The 17,116-nt window shown below is 37.9% G+C and overlaps 2 protein-coding genes across 5 annotated transcripts in view; one reads left to right on the plus strand and one right to left on the minus strand.

The window, feature by feature from the left end:
• Positions 1-16,425, minus strand: part of CDC40 (cell division cycle 40) — a 65,179-nt gene extending 48,754 nt beyond the window's left edge. Inside the window, exons 1-3 of one of the 2 annotated variants that reach the window (XM_011970647.1) lie at positions 16,296-16,425; positions 15,843-16,092; positions 4,006-4,092 (exon numbers count right to left, since the gene is read on the minus strand). In XM_011970647.1, the coding sequence (XP_011826037.1) occupies positions 4,006-4,092; positions 15,843-16,031 (276 nt within the window). In that variant the 5' untranslated portion in view covers positions 16,032-16,092; positions 16,296-16,425. The other variant, XM_011970646.1, reaches the window with a different exon arrangement.
• The window catches only part of WASF1 (WAS protein family, member 1), an 88,457-nt gene continuing 87,722 nt past the window's right edge, over positions 16,382-17,116 (plus strand). For 2 of the 3 annotated variants that reach the window (XM_011970644.1, XM_011970643.1), the window contains exon 1: positions 16,428-17,036. The gene's annotated coding sequence lies outside the window, so the exon portion shown is untranslated. Of the gene's footprint in view, positions 17,037-17,116 lie in introns of all 3 variants that reach the window. The other variant, XM_011970645.1, reaches the window with a different exon arrangement.

The following is a 17,116-nucleotide window of genomic DNA, read 5'->3' on the forward strand; positions in this document are numbered from 1 at the left end:
TGGAATGGGATGGAGGGGTTTTGGATGATGTTGGTCAAAGGATATACAATTTCAGTTAGATAGGAGGAATAAGTTCAAGAGATCTATTGTACAACATGGCGACTACAGTTAATAATAACGTATTCTTGAAAACCACTAAGAGTAGATTTTAAGTGTTCTCATCACAAAAAATGATCAGTACATGAAGAAATGCATATGTTAATTAGCTTAATTTAGCCATTCTACAATGTGTACATATTTAAAAACACATTGTACATTGTAAATATATACAATTTTTGTTAACTAAAAAATTAATTAATTAAAAAGTATGTAAGTACTAATTCAAATCACTACCCCCAAAGTATGTATGATGTTCCCGAGGGAGGTAACTATCCTTAAACATCTGTCAACTGAATGAAGTAGTGGTTTACTTACAGGGTTAGGAGAAAAGCACTCTTAATTTGTGAAGATGCTGGTTGATAACTCTCAGAGATCTGATACTATAAGGATCTCAAAAATCTTCAGTAGGTAGAGTATTGGTGAGTCAGAATTTTAGCAGCATATTATAACATTGCAGGAATTAAGACAATTTATACTACTAAAAATGGGCTATATAAAATCATAGTTGTAAGTTCACATACAGAAAAATAACCTAAATTACGGAACAGATAGTAGTATACTAGATTGTTGTATATTTTTAATTCATATTTATTGTAGTCATTATTGTTCAAAAGATTTATGAACAAATTTTAAGGTGAGAAGAGTCTGTTAACTTAATTATTTCCTGCAAATTAAGAGAAGATCCCCACGATTCAATTTCATTGGTGGAATATGTCCATCTTATAAGACATAAAAATATTAGTATGAGAAAATTTCATTAGTGCTGGTTCTATGACCTTTGGCCTCAGTTTCCTCATCTACAAAATAAAAGATCTGAGCTATATGATTTCTAACAGTAACTGGTGTTTTTTTCCTCTTAACTTTTATATTTTTTTCTATTCTGAAGTACTACTATTTTAAAGAGTCTGGAATTCTTCCTGAGACTTACGGATTTTATGGGTTTAGAGAAGCTAATTAATACATTTTTGTCTAAGCAGATTTAAAAAGAACTGAGTGAAATGAAGAAATTACTAGACTAAAACAATGGCTACTATGTCTTCAAGTTCTATCCGTTATGTGAGAAAAATTATCTGTATAACCAGGTAGACTATTTGGGAAAAGTCCTTGGTCAGAAGAGAGAAACAGTATTTTATAAAATAAAATAAGCAACTGAGTAAATGTTCAGAAGTAGCAAAGTCAAAGGCAAAGGGGTATACCCTGCAAACTCCACAATGGCCTTCAAACTGGTCTTCCAGTTTTAGAGAGATAATTAAGACTGATCTGGACTCAAATCTCTAAATTTGCCACTTGTTGGCAGTATAACTTAAGACTTGGTTTCCTCGCTATAAAGTAAGGACACAGGTACTTACTTCGTAGGGTTGTAGTGAGGACTAAAGGAGATGAGGTATGCAAATCTTTCAGTAGGTACCTGGCATACAGTAATAAATGGTGGCTTTATTTCACTAATCTATATCCCTATTCTTTTCCATAATGCAAACTCATACCAAATAAACCTTAAAAATTCAGCTTTGATTATGCCACTCCCCTATTTAAGATCCTCACAAATCTACTTATCATTGACTAAATCAAAACTCTTCACCTTGGCCCCCAAAGCCTTGTGCAATGTTATACAAAGTACCATTCTAGTCTTATCTCTCGATTCTTTCTTCTGGTAAGGACTTGGGCATTCCTGTTCTGTAGATCTTTTATGATTTGGCTCATGCTGATCTCTTCTTGGAATCTCTCCTCATAAAAGCCTACCTAGTCACCAATGCCAATAATTAACATACACAACAATGATGACTACCATTTGTTAAATGCCTACTCTGTGCCAGAGAGATTTTTTTAACTATATCATACATTATCCGATGTATCTTTATACCTCAATAAAATAAAAATTATCTTCATTTTACCTACGAAAAAACTAAGAACTTCCAAGGTTACACAGGGCTAATAAGTATTCAGCTTAACTCCAAATCTCATGTTCTTGACCTGGATTGAATTGCTCAATTCAAATACTACTTCTTTCAGGGAACTTTTAAAAGAATTTACAACCAGATGCAATTTTTCCTTAAGCTTGAGTAGTACTTTAGAGGCATAATTAGAAACAGTCTGGTCTCTATCATTTAAAAAAAATTCATTTGCCCAAACCAACAAACAGCACATCCTCTCTGGGAAACACTAGCTTGAGGAGAGGGATTATATCTTGTTTCTAACAATGGATACTCAAAATACAGGAACTTAAAATTTAAACTGGTGAAGTTCCTAGTGATACTTTTCCAGACTTTGTCAAGTGATACACATCCCAGCCAAGTGATAACACATCCTGGTCATAGAAGACAAAAGTTCAAAATTTGTTTAGTTACAGAGGATTCATTTGGCAACCAGGAACAATTATAATTTTGCTTCCCTTTTAAGTCCTATCAGTCCTTTCTTACTTTGTAAAGAAGTATTGTAGTGCTCCTCACATAAACTAATTTATATATTTAATGTGAGGTTCTCCAACCCGAGGAAAAAGAACATTAAAGGACTGAAAATCCCACAAAGAGAATGACAGGCCTTTTGTCAATATCACCACAAAAAATTTTTAACTGGTCTTTTAAATTTTCCTTGAAAGTGTTGGAAACTAATTACATAGCAAAGTATTAGTTATGCATGAAATTTAAGAACTCATGAAAAAAGCAGGCTTCAGAGAAAATAATATGACATGAGAATGTTACATATTGGAATGCTTCCAAATTTTCTTATTTACCTAATTCAATGGCTCCATTTTATGAAAGTACTTTTCATTTTAAAAAATCATGAAACATATATTTACATATAATACACAACCTCTCTTCAGTGGGATGGCTAAAATGGTGTCAATAGATATGAGACAGCCTGTAGTCTGACAGGCTAGAAGGATTTAAGACACAATGGAATAAAAATTAAAATGTGCCATAGTGTCAGAGCATGGGAAGATTTTTGCTAAGCGCAGACCCAGTGAATCGCTGGAGCTCTGTCTAAACACAAGCACTAACATCTCTGGCTGTGCTACACATTTCAATGGTCATCTTTTAAGAGACTACAGAAATCTAGGCAGGGAAAGTACTATATGAAACAGCTCCATGACTCTCACATGTCACAAAAGGGCTAATTTATGCTACAAAATGAAAAACGTTACATCATTTTCCACCAAGATACCGTAAGATATAGCTCCTCAACTCCATCTTGAAAGTGTTTCTTAAAGATTCTGCTGTATTTCAACCGAAGCTGTATTTCTTCGTTTTATAATTACCATTTTCTGGTATCTCTATTTCATCAATCAAGCATTCTTTTCCATTTTAAAAGGCAAAATATCTAGAAATTTAATCTTTTCTGTAAACTTTCCTAAATGGATAATATTCAAAGACTTTCTTCAACGAACAATATTAGCTGTTTCTGCTTTTTTTTTTAATTGGGAGAGGAAAAAAAAACCCCAGTACTTTGTTTTATTCAGAGCAGGCTTCAAACACTGTGACTACTTTCTAGCAGTGTGTCAGTATGACATTTCAGGGGCATCTGTAACTAAATGTTTCATAATATACTACATATTGATGCTGGTAAGCCCCAATATTTTCCTTTATGGTTAATTATAATACTCCCTCATCAAGACTGAGGAAGATGTCAACTAAGTTCATATTTAAGAATCAGATTTCCTTTTTCAAAAGACATAGTTCCATGTTATCAGACATTTGTATGTAGACAGATAAGCAACTAGTGGATTTTTAAAAGTATTCTCACAAAAGCATACTACCTAAACTTGTGAAGAATAGAAAGATGTATTTTCTAAAAGCTTAAATAGTATGCTTATGTGAGAAAACCTTTAAAAATTCACTACTATACCTAATTATCTACTATGATTTAAATTCTTTAGCAAAACTCAGAACCTTAAATATGTTTTCTTACCTCAGGAGCAAACATGGTCTCATAGGTAGGATTATACTGAACTTCTTTGACAGCAGGGTCAAGGTGAACTCCAGTCTCCAAATCTTCCTAAAAAGAATACCAAATAAATATGAAAGATCTGATAAATGACTATTTTATTTTAGAAGCCACATTAAAGTCACACTAGCCATCTTTAACATCTATTTTATGGTTATAATGTATCATATGATTAATAATTCTAATCAAGATTAATAAAATTAATGTATACAGTTAGTGTTGGAGGTTAAAATATATAAAAAAATTTTTCTTTTTGAAATACTAACTTTATTAACACTTTAAAATTTTTAAATTTAAAACTAAATAAGTTAACATTACTCAAAGTCTTAAATTAGTTTAAGACATTCCAACTCTTCTTTGTTATTAACTCAAAAGACCCAAACCTCTACTGCCAAATTCAAAAGAGGTATTTCTTTTTGTATTCAGCAAACTGTATTAGATATGTAACCAAATTGCACTTGGTTGGGTACTGGACAGGAAACAAAAGGAAGTGACAGGGCCTGAATCTTCTAAATCTAAAGTCTTACGATCTCAGTTAATATTTCAAACATCTTAAATTCATTTCCCAGATTACTGAAAATAAAAATCTCATCTCCACTGACGAATCACTGGTAGTATAACTTTTGTATAACTCCACCACTTACAAATATTACAATTCTCAAATTGGTATCTTTAGCCTGGACCTCCCCTGATTTCTAGAGACTTGTATATCCAACCTTCAACTTGGCATCTCTTCTCCCAAGATATCTAACAGACATCTCAAACTTAATATATCCAAAAGAGAACTCGTGGCCTCCCCTCCCTCAATGAATCCTTCCAGGCTTCTCTTAGTTAATCGCAATTCCACCCTTACAGTTACTCAGGTGAAAATCTGAAGTTTTCCTTGATTCCTCTTTATTTTACACTTTATATCCAATCCATCATCAAATCTTGTACCTTCTACAAAAATCCAGAATTCAACCACTTCTGACATCCTCTACTGAAGTGGCTCAACTTAACATCTTGTATCTGGGTTTTTGGAGTAGCTTCTTACCTGGTCTCCCTGTTTTCTGTCCCTGACCACCTATAGCCTCACTTCCCACAGCAGATAGTATGATTCTTTCAAAATATTAGTCAGGTTATGCTACTCCTATGCTCTAAACCCCTCAGTAGCCTCCCTAGTCAGAGTAAAAGCCTAACAAAGGCCTGACAAGGTCCATTACCACTGGTTCTCAGGAAGTAGGCAGGTTCCCTAGAGTAGTTTTACAGGGTATTTTTGTTTTCCTCTGTTGTCCTGTCTGAACATTCACATATTAAAAACATATTTGATTATAAGTACCTTTCCTGTAATTACTGCACTTATGTTCTATTTTAAAAATTGTAAAGAAGTTATATATCATCTACAAATTATATTTCAATAAAGTTGGTATTATAACATTGTTGTCATAAAATGACTGGTTGAGAATTTCCCCTCCATGGTCAGCCCCCTGCCCCTACTAACTTCTGTCTTCATCTAGCACTATGCCTGTGCTCACTTTACCCCAGTCTCATTGGCTCATCTGCTATTCCTAGAATAGGCCAAGGAACAATCCTGCCTCGGGGTCTCTACACTTATTGTTATTTCCCTTTGGAATGAAATGTTTTCCCTGTGGATAGCCACACGATTGTTATCTCTCCTTTTAAGTCTCTGCTCAGTTTTTCTGCTTCCCCCTTACCTTGTTTTATTTTCCTCCATTATATTTATCCTCAATGGACATATATATTATCTCGCTCTCTCCACTAAAATGTAAACTACACAAGGTGGATTTTGCACACACAAATGTACAATCAAACCCTTGAACTATCCCTATCATATCACCATCTTTATTCTGCTGGCCTCTTGTTGATGGTAGGATATATCCCCTAACACAATGCAAAGACAATGCAAAGTAACATCACGCATTCTGCAAAATAGATGGGATTTCATGAAGTTGATATTGATGTTGGAGAAGCAGCAATGCCACAGATAAGTGAAGATCTGGTAGAGTTAGACTAGCTGATGACCAAAGACTAAAAAACCGACAAGAAAAATACCATAAACCTACATTCACTGTTCCAAAATTTGACCACTCTTAAAAACACTTTACCATGGCCCCTGTATCAAAACAGGCAACTTAGTTTCTCTACTTCTTAAAGATTCAGAGCCTATCAGGTCTCTTGAGCTTCTCTTCTCTCTAAACTGCCCATATCTTTGCCCTATCTTATCCTATCCTTTTCATGACTTCAATTACCACTCCCAATTTTTATCTGCAGCCTTAATCACACACCTAACTTTGGATCCACATATCCAACTGCCTACTAAATTTCATTATATGAATGTCCCACAGCATCAAACACTATGCTATGTCCAAAATAGAACTTACCATTCCCCCATGACTCCATCTTCACTAATAAATCAGGCACAGTCTTGCTGATTCTACCTGTGAATATTTCTCCAGCAATCTCACATTTACCCTCCCCTTTTTGCATCCCAGCTATACTGGCCTAGTTAGGGCTTCATTATATTTGCCCTGGCCTATTGTAATACTTCCTTATCTGCTTTAATACACCCTCACTTTTGCCATATTAGACTAATTGCTGATTTTTAAAAATAGCAAGCACTTTGATGCTTTCTGTGCTGCAGGCAATGTTACCGCCTTACATCTTAGGCAATGCCTTTATTATTTTATGTCGCCTTATTTTTCCTGATACCTTCCCTCCTCCTGCCTCAGGAAAACTGTTGTTTTTTTTGTTTGTTTGTGGTACTAAAAAAATGCTGTACTCTATTTGATAGTACTTGTGATATATTATTTGTTGCACATGGCTTTTACGTACATCATATATCCTCACTGCTCAGTAGAACACAGGGCATTCAGCACAAATTCAATAAATATTTGTTAAATTAAATTGAAGAAAAGCCAAATCCATAGAGAAATTAAGTAGGATAAGGCTGGCCAACAATCACTGGATTTGGCAATTATGTCATAAAAAACCTCTGCGAGAGTGACTTTGTTAGTAAGGACTATGGAAAGCCATCTGCAAGAGGCAGAGGTGTAAATGAGGATCTAGAAAAACACCGTATAAATCTGTACTGAAAATATTTGGTGATAAAAAACAGAACAGATGGGGTATCAGGTTGAAGGATTTTCAGGGTCAAGTTTTTCTTCTTCCTTAAGAAGAGACTAAGTCAAAGATGTGGTCAATCGTAGGCTAGAAGGCAGGTGACGGCAGGGAGAGACATATGACAAAAAGGACCAGATAAAGGTACAGTTGTCCTGGAAGAGGTAGGAGGGAATAAAATTCAGGACACAGTTGAAAGATTAGCCTCTGAAAAGAGGACTGCTCTCTTTGGGATGAAATAGAGATGACAAAGGTAAGAATGGGTGATAGATGACAGATGTTTGGAGATGTTGGGAATCATAATTGATCTCTTTATTTTCTTGGTGTAGTCAGGGCACAGGCATCTTTATAAAGCAAGCACGGAGCTCCAGATTCATTTATTCATTTCACAAATTTGATTCTGTGCCTACTATGTGCCAGGCACTGTCCTGGGCCCACAGAAATAGACAAAGATACCGGCCCTTGTGGAGTTTATATTGTAGCGGAGGCAACAGACAATAGACTATATAACACCTAAATAAGTTATACAGCTCTCTAGAAGAGGCTAAATAACATGAAGAAAAAGAATTTAACAACACTAATGTGCCAACACCAGAGTAGACACACTATTTCATATAATCTGTGAGGGTAAGTGTTAGTAGGATTAAGTCACTTAACCCGAGCTACTAATAGAATAAAAGGGAAGGGGAAGAGCTCAAAGTAACCACAATGAACAATGTTAAAGAGACCTAATTAGTGACAAATTAAACAATCACTGGCAGAGTAACTAGGTGTATCAGTCAGGGTTCTTGGTTGCAAGCAGCAGGCTGATTCAGCATTATAAAATCCTTATGAGTTTCTCTTAGAATTACCAGGAAGTGTGGAGAATAAGCTTTGACAAGTAGGCAGAAATAAAGGGTCAGTATACATTTAATAGATGAAATCGCAATTCAAAATTAATTATCACAGAACCCATCAAAATTAATCATCACAGAACCCATCCAGTGAGGATAATGACTGAACACTACTACTAAACTGCTATGGCTACCACTGGATGCTGCTATTGAAACTACTGGCCTGAGAAACTAGAAAACGTTGATTACCATTACCAATTTAAGTCCTCTTTCCTGGCTTCTTTGCGGATAAATTTCAGATTAGAAAGCTTAGGTTGGTGCATCTGTTTGGCTGAGCCCATCAGATACACCCACCCAACAGTCCTGAGCCTTAGCTGAAAGGGAGCTGAATGAGAATAATCTGGGTTTTCAGCTTCTGAAGATGGGTGATGAACAGGGATGTTCTTCACATTAAAACCCTTAAGAAAGGGGTTTCAAATGCTAGGCCACTGAAAAGATGACAAATATTATCTATATCACCCCAGAATGAACACTAGAATCTTCACTGATGAAAGATACTATCTTGCATACGGCCCAATAGCAAACTCAGTACTATAAAGTTAGCAGGTTACATACAAATTGCTTAAACTGCATAAAAGCTAAATTAAATGCTTTTCCCTCTTAATATTCAACTCCCAGTAACAAACTGCTTAAAATAACATGAGGCTTAGCCACATTCATACCTTCCCAAAGGATTTTATAGTGTACAGTTGCTAGAACCACTTTATAATATGGGATACGAGATCTTTCCAATTAAGGGTATTTAAAATATTCTAAATTGAAATTATTTTGAAGAGTATCATGACACATCAATTTTTAAATGCAAAGTACAATGTAAGAAATTACTGTTTATATAAGTAACACTGGCAGCCAATAAAAAATATAAGTAAGTCCCAGTCTGACTCCTGCTAAAATTATAGAACAAATTGAACAACCCTCAAGAAAATGAAGGGCTGTTATTTTACAAAAATTTAATTAGAAAACTTGGACAATACCACAACCTTGTTTTAACACCCATAGGAGTTCAATACCAATTAGGCATGCAATTGGAATTACCACAAAATAACAAATAATTTCTATTCAGTTTCAATTATCCACAAAAATTAAAATGCAGGAAGTGAAGGGCACCCTGTGGGCCAAATAAGTTTAAATAGTTTATCTTTTGTTGATTCAAAGTAATTTGAGAATAAAACTAGGTAATATTCACTTTTTAGTCTTTTCCACATTTCTTCCTGTGTCCAAATAAGAAAAGAGGCATAAAAACACCATGTAAACTATAAAGCAGATCACAAATATTATTATTATAAATTACTTATCAATTTATGGCACAGTTTTTTTTTTCATCCCAGGAAATAGAAATGACTAAACTTCCTAATAGAAGAATTTAGGTGAATGATATAAAAGAAGAGAAATTCAGATAAAGATATCCTCTGAGTTTGGCCCTTAACAGATTGCAGAGGAAGAAGTGGTCCATTTGAAGTTCACAAATACAAGAAACACCACTGTTTCTTGAAAAAAACTGAAAATATGCCTCAAAATTAGAGGCAGAATTTTTATTTTACTTTAGTTGGCTATGCTAAGGCAAAGAATACACTGGGGGAAAGTAACACAGTCACTGGTTGAAATGAGAGAAAGCCAGATCTGCTTTTGTTTTTCTAACCTTAAAGTCACTTAATAAGCAACTCTTGCAATCCAACAGGGTCCACTGCATGAATTCTAAAGTGCAAAACCTTACACTCTTGCATTCAAAAATTTTTATTTAGAAAATACTCATTGTCATACATATACCGGAGAACACAAATATGCATAATTGGAGTTCCAGAAGAGAAGAGAGAATAGGACTAAAATAATATGTGAAGTGATAAGAACTGACAACTGCTAAGAAATGTCCAAAGGTCCACATTCCAAACCAATTGATCCACAATGAAAGAAATCCAACAAATTCTGAACAGAAAAAATAAAAAGAAATCTATACACATGTATCCTATAATAAAACTAAAGAATGAAACCGTATCTCAAAAAAATTGGGGAGGGGGTCTTAAAAGGTGTCAAAAGAAAAAAGAAAATCACTTCCAAAGAGAAACAGCTACACTAACAGCTGATTTATCAGTAACAATGAAAATCAGAAAAGAGTAGAATATCTTAAAAGTGCTGAGAGAAAACTGCCAGCTAAGGAAACAACCCAGTGAAAATATCCTTTGAGAAATACAGTTAAATGAAAGCATTTTATTTATATATTTATTTATTTATGAGACAGCGTCTCACTCCATCTCCCAGGCTGGAGTGCAGTGGCGTGATTCTGGCTCACTGCATCCTCTGCCTCTTTGGCTCCAGCGATCTCCCTACCTTAGCCTCCCAAGTAGCTGGGAAGTGCACGCCACCATGCCCAGCTAATTTTTGTATTTTTTCTTGAGACAGGGTCTCTCCATGTTGCCCAGGCTAGTCTGGAACTCCTGGGCTCAGGCGATACGCCCGCCTCGCCCAGCCAAAACATTTTAAAAGACAAACTAAAACTGAAAGCATTTGCCACTAAATCCTCACTAAAGGACATTCTAAAGAATGTGCTACAGGCAGAAAGTGATACCTTGCATATGAGATGCAACAATCATCATCATTCACCATCATCTTGTGGAGGGTGTATGTGTATATGTAAGTGCATGCATATATACCAGACAACAATAGCTAAAGTAGGAGTACAGGGGATGTGAATAAAATTCAAGTGTTCTAAGGTTCTCGCATTGTTCAGTAGAAGGTAAAAGTACTGATCAAATGTGCTATGCTTTCCAGGGGTAACCACTTAAAGAACGGAAACTGACTGCATGACTTAAAACAAGTACAGGGACAGAATGTAATGATTTAAAAAATCCAAAAGAAAGGATGCCTAGCATACTAACTTTCTGCCTTTCCTTTTATCTGTGATATGTGTTTATGACTATACTTTTTAAAAAATTGCCATGGCTGCATCTCACATGTTCCGTTGCATAGTTGCTGAAGTGCAATGTCACAATTTTCAAATATGGAAATTTTATAGCTATCTTTTTGTGGTTAGTTTCTAGCTTAGATGCACTGTGGTCAGAGAATGCGGTAATAAGATTTTAAATCTGTTGAGACTTATTTTATGCTCCAGTTCAGGGGTGGCTAACTACAGTCTGTGGGCCAAATCCAGTCCACAGTCTGTTTTTTTGTATCAACAAGCTAAGGATGGTATTTGCATTTTTAAAGGCTTAAGAAAAAAAGATGAAGAAAAAGAAAGGGCGAAAGAGAGAAAGAAAGAAGTGACAGAAACTACACGGTGCCAGCACAGCCTGAAATATTTACTGTCTGGCCCTTTACTGAAGTTTGCCAATCCCTGGTCTAGCCCAGGGTCATTTAAAAAATGTTTCATTCTGTTTCAATGTTTCAAAATGTTTTCAGCGCCTGAAAAACATTGTGTTGCTGAGTGCCATGTTCCCTAAGACCTTTAGATGTAGTTTACTAATTTTTTCACATATTCTGTATCATTATTGATATTTTTTGCTTGTTCTATCAATTATTGAGAGGTATATAAAAATCTCCCACTGTAATTGTGTATTTGTCCATTTCTCTTTGTAGTTCTGTCAATTTTTGCTTAAATATTTTGAGCTTACATTGTTTTATCTCTCTCTGTGAACTGAACCTTCCATCGTGATGAAGTGACTCTTTTGTCTCCCGTAATGCTTTCTGCTTTAAAGTCTATTTTTATTGATGTTAACACAAACAGTGCTAGCTTTCTCTTGGTTAAAATTTGCCTGGTACATCCTTTTTATTTTTATTTTAGATCTTCCTGGAGGTGGTAGTCAGCATGGCAAGGCAAGAAAAATAAATAAAAGAAATAATGATTAAAAGAAAGAAAAAATACTGTCATATTTACAGCTGATATGGCTATGTAAGTAGTAAGATCAGTTGTAAGTAGTAAGATCAGTTAGAAAGTTAAATAAATGAAAACTACAATAGCATAAAAATAAGATACACCTAGAAATACCTCTAATAAAACTGTACAAGATTTTGATATGGAGACAATTACAAACTTCGGAAGAAAAAAAAAAAACTAAAAAAAGGCCTAAACAAATGAACGGACATAACATTATCTCTAAGTTGACCTATGACTCAATGTACTCCCAAACAAAATCCCAACTGGGTATTAGTAGAACTTTCCAAGTTAATTCTAAACTGTATATAGAATTACAGGGCCCAGAAGAGCCAGCCAAAACATTCTTGAACAACAAAAAAGGGCAAGGGAACTGCCCTATCACCTGTCAAGCCATATTATTAAGAATGTTCACACTACAGACAAAAATTAATTTCATACGGATTAATGACTTAAATGTGAATAGTTTTCCAGAGATAATACAAGAGAATATTTTCATGACTATGAGTTAAGGATTTCTCAAACAAGCAACAGGAACCACAATACATAAAGGAATAATTTGATAAGCGCAGACTATCTAAATAATTGTTTGTAAACAACAGGGAAAAGTGAGAGACAAGTCACAAAAAGAAAAAAATTTTGCAACACACACAATTGACAAAGGATAGTATCCAGAATATGTAAAGATCTCCTAAAAATCAAAAGGAAACGACAACCCAATAGTTGCTTTCAAAAGAAAAAAAAATTAAATCACCAATAACATATATGAAAAGATACTCAACTGCAGGAAAGAGCTCAGAAAAAACATGGATTAAAAATGCTGCATAAATGTATTCTCTGCCAAAATGCTTGCTATTAATCATAATATAATTAGTCAACTACAGATGAATATATTTGCATGCTTCACCTCTCCCTTGGTCATTTTCCAATTTTCCAATCATTTGCAGTCATTGTATTTACTATGCATAAATTTGTTTTCCCTTCATATAAACAAGTGTTGGTTCATAAACTAACAATGAGCAATGCCCTGTACTCTCTCATAGAACCCAGACCACTGGGTGGACTAGCCCCAGCTCTACTTCTAATGGACCTCTGGTACCTTATGCAACCTTTCCTCCGGGCTTTCCTTATTTATTCGTGATTGAACTAAGTGAGTTCTACACAAACACCTCCAACCCTGCCACTGCCTGTCCAGCTCTACATTTCTGATTCTTAATGTGCATACTTTTACAAGACTTTCTTTTTCATTCTATTCTCTTACCAAATATACTTCCCTAATCTTGTGTACTAGGCACCGGAGACACAAACGAATGGATACGTCTCTGGACCCCAGGGTCTCACAGTCCAGGGCAAAGAAAAAGATGAACAAGTCACGGCAATGTGCTAAGTGCTATAGTTAAGATATGATAAAGGGGCTAAGGTAGAATAGGAGGAAACACGCAGTGAGACTGAAGGACCATAGTGTTTGGAATGGGGGAAGGAGGCACTAGGCAAGGGATTTCCAGGCAGAAAGACTAGCGTGGGCAAAATCTTCAGAGGAAGAAAGAAAATTTGGCTTTCCGGGCTTTGTAAAGAGTTCAGCATGGGAGAATAGCAGCCCTCACATGCTACCAAAAAAACTTAGAAATTACCCACTGGACAATATGGTGTCTTTGGGCAGGGAAGTGATAGGACGCAAGTGGAATTTACAAAGATCATTCTAGGTGCCCTGTGGAGAAAAGAATGGGGTATAACACTGGGAGACAAGAAAGGAAGAAGTAGAAATATCAGTTAGAAAGCTACAACTGTCTGAAGAGAAATGATGAGAATCTGAACTAAGCAGTGGCAGCAGAAGAGAGAGGTTTGATGAATATCATTGAGTTAAAGTGGACAGGACCCACTCAAAAGAAGAGGCTGAAAGAGAAAGAAAAGAATAACTCCTGGGAGAAATAAGGAAGATATGAAGCCTGCACCAGTGAAAATAGTGAGGAAGGAGTTGATATGAGATAAATTAATGAAACAGAAATGTTAGAATCAATTGAATGACTAGCTTCAGGGGCTGAGGAAGAAGGAAGAGAAAAGGATACCTCCTTTGTTCTTGGCTTGAACTAGTGGGTGGATCGTGGGATCATAGATCAAAATGGGGAAAACAGAAATGGATTTTGAGGGAAAGAAAATAATTTTTCAACACACTGAACTGGAGGTGGCTGAGTGCCAACCTGCAAGAGACAAATGTACAATTACAGTGGGAGATTTTTATATACCTCTCAAGGTTGTAAGCTAGCAAGGAGGATAGAACTGGAAATAAAAGGATAGCAAGCATGTGGCACTGTTAAAAGGGCTTTACATCTTTTATGGCAATTCTTATAATTCTGTTAGATTGGTACTACTGTTATTCCTACTTTACAGATCAGTAAAAATTAGGTGCTGAGCATTTAAGCAACTTATCCAAGGTCCGGTGGGTAAGTGTTGGAGGCAGGATTTGAATTACAGTCTTAATTCCAGAGCCTGTGCTAACCATTTCACGGTGTTCACCTTGAGCTAGGAGCAGCACAGACTGAGGTTGAAGGTATGGAAGAATATGTGGAATGCAAAGAGGACCAAGAGCAGAGTCCTGGGAAACACCAGTATTGAAAAGGGAGAGTAAAATAATTGGAACAGAATACTGAGTAGAGCCCCATGGAAGCGAAACGGAGAGAAAGTTTCAAGAAAGAGGAACTAATGAACAGTGTCATTTGATGCAGACATTTAAGTCAGATGGCTGAACTTGACAACTGCAAGGCCTGGGACATCACTCACAGACAGTTTCCCAAGAGGGTAGGGCCAGACTGCATCGGGTTGAGGAGAAAATGAGATGAAGACGAAAAGAGAGCTCCAAAAAGCTGAGCTGTGAAAGGAGAAGACTCAGGAGGTTACTGGAGGGGCGTAAGTTTGGAAAGTTTTGTTTTGATAGGAAGTTAGGATTCTAAGCATTCTTTCATGCCAGATGCCCATTTTTAAAAAGTAAAATTCACAGACAGCTTGTTAAAAATCTGTAAAACACTTCTTAAGTCATTAAACTAGACTTGGGGACATGATACAAAGGAATTTTTGGACACCGCCTCCCATCTTCACATCTTGAGCTGATCACCTACCTCGGGCTCTACTGGGCCTACACTATCAATTGGTAGATGCTCTCGTCAGGCTCTAGACACATCAGCTTTTCCTCAGTTCTTCAAACACACTAAGCTCTTTGCCTTCTCAGGCTTGCCTGTCACCTTTGCCTGGAAACTCTTGCCTGAATCAGCTTCCTCCATTGAGATCATGCAGCTGTTTCTCAAATCCAAGGCCTTTTTCTCACTGTATTAACATACATAATCATAAAACATTTACTGCACTCTCACTAGTTACCAGGCTCTGTGCTATATGCTTTATTTGTGTAATTTCACTCAATTTTCACACTCATCTTCTCATGTAGACAGGTGTTCTGAAAATGATCTCCGCTTGTACAGGTGAGGAAAGAGAGAAGGCTGCATAACTTGCCCAAGTTCACATAAGTGGTGGTGCCAGGATTAGAACCTAGTTTTTCAAAAATAAAACAAATCGAGGCCACTGCTCACTTCAAGTGAAGGTACAATACTGTAGTTTGGGAAGTCCTGATCTAATTTTATTTATGTTCCGAGATTACATCTGCACTTTACAGGCTATGTCCCTAATTCACAAATTCAAATTTCACCCCCTCTTTCCACTTGCTTTCTGATGGCGGGAGGTAAGGGCAGAGAGCATCGGAGGGCTATTCCGAACTTCCAATTCTGCTTCTCCCGAGGATGCATGTGGGAAGGAGAAGAAATTCAAACGTTAGCAACTTATCTCTGAGCAATGAGGTAAGCCGGGACCTAACAAGCGGCTGGCAGTTTTGGAGCTGAAGCCAACAATTCCCACACCGCATCAGTAGCAAAGGTGCTTACCTTAACTGCCACCTCCGGAGCCGAGTCCACTGCCACTGCTAGAGACGGCTTGGCTGAAGGCGATTTAGTCAAGTGCATGAGGGAGTCGGCGGCTGGCAACGGACATCGACTGCTCTCACTGTCCGAGTCCGATTCGGACCCTGAACCCGAACCGTAGGAAGCGGCCAGAGCTGCAATCGCAGCCGACATGACGGCAACAAATCTTCTGCGGGGACCCTGTCAGGGCGGAAGAAGAGGAGGCTCCCAGGTCCTGACAGATTGCCATGGAACATATCATTAACTTTCTTTGCTAAGAAATAATTTCTTACATTTTAAAACAACAAGATAATTATTATTAGAATAACTACTGTCGAAATGAGAGCTTAAAAAAGTTTATCTAGGGAAAAAGAGAGAATTATAATAGCTTATAACTTTCAGGACCTAGTTGACTAAAGAATACGAGTTCCAAAATACCTTGAGGCCTCGCGGTCCTGCACTCCCAGCGTGCAGCGCGGCAGGAAACACCAGAGGGCACAATGGGAAGTGTAGTTTGGAACGAGGGGGCGGGACGGGGGCGGGTCCCTCCTTGACCCCGCCCCCGAATGGATGTTCCATTCAATTGGCTGTCATCTTCCCTCATTCCCTAGCCAAGCACTGTTCTCTCCGTCCCCCTCCCCCAAACTGAGGATTGGGCAATACCACAGAACCTCAGGAAAGGGGGGAAGAGCGAGCTTCGGCCCCACCGATGGAGGAGTGGGCGGAGGCTGGGTTTCCCACCTCGACTGCACCTGGGCACTCGAGGCTGAAGAGGAAAGTGAGAATCTGAAGTTTTGAGACCTCTGACTGGCCGGGAATAGCTCCTGGGGCAGGGGGCAAGGATGGGACCATAGCCGGAGAGAGTCCCGCGGTCCCCCCTGCTTCTGGCGCGGGTCCCTGCGTCCGGTTGTGGAGCGTCTCGCGCGGGGAGGGGGCGGGGGGAGCGGCAGCTCGCGGTGTTGTTCACTCGCGCGTCGAGCACACGGTGGGTCCGGCGGCCGGTGGGCGCCCCAGGCGGCGTTCCCAGTGGCCTGGCGCCTCGGCCGCTGTCCTGAGCGGGTTCCGCCCCAGAGCCCGACCCTCCTGGGGGCCCTAGGTGGAGTCCCGCGAGCCGAGGGGGACCGGCGACCGCTGCCGAAGCATGAAGAAGGGGTAAGCGAGAGCCCCCAAGATTTCACGGTGAGCGCGAGTCCCTGAGGAATTGCTTTTTTCGGGGAGGGGGTGCTGGGAGAGGAACTCTTCCTCACCGGCCGGAGCAG

Source organism: Mandrillus leucophaeus, unplaced genomic scaffold (assembly GCF_000951045.1).
Source record: "Mandrillus leucophaeus isolate KB7577 unplaced genomic scaffold, Mleu.le_1.0 Scaffold96, whole genome shotgun sequence".
In the NCBI taxonomy this organism is placed as follows: Eukaryota; Metazoa; Chordata; class Mammalia; order Primates; family Cercopithecidae; genus Mandrillus; species Mandrillus leucophaeus.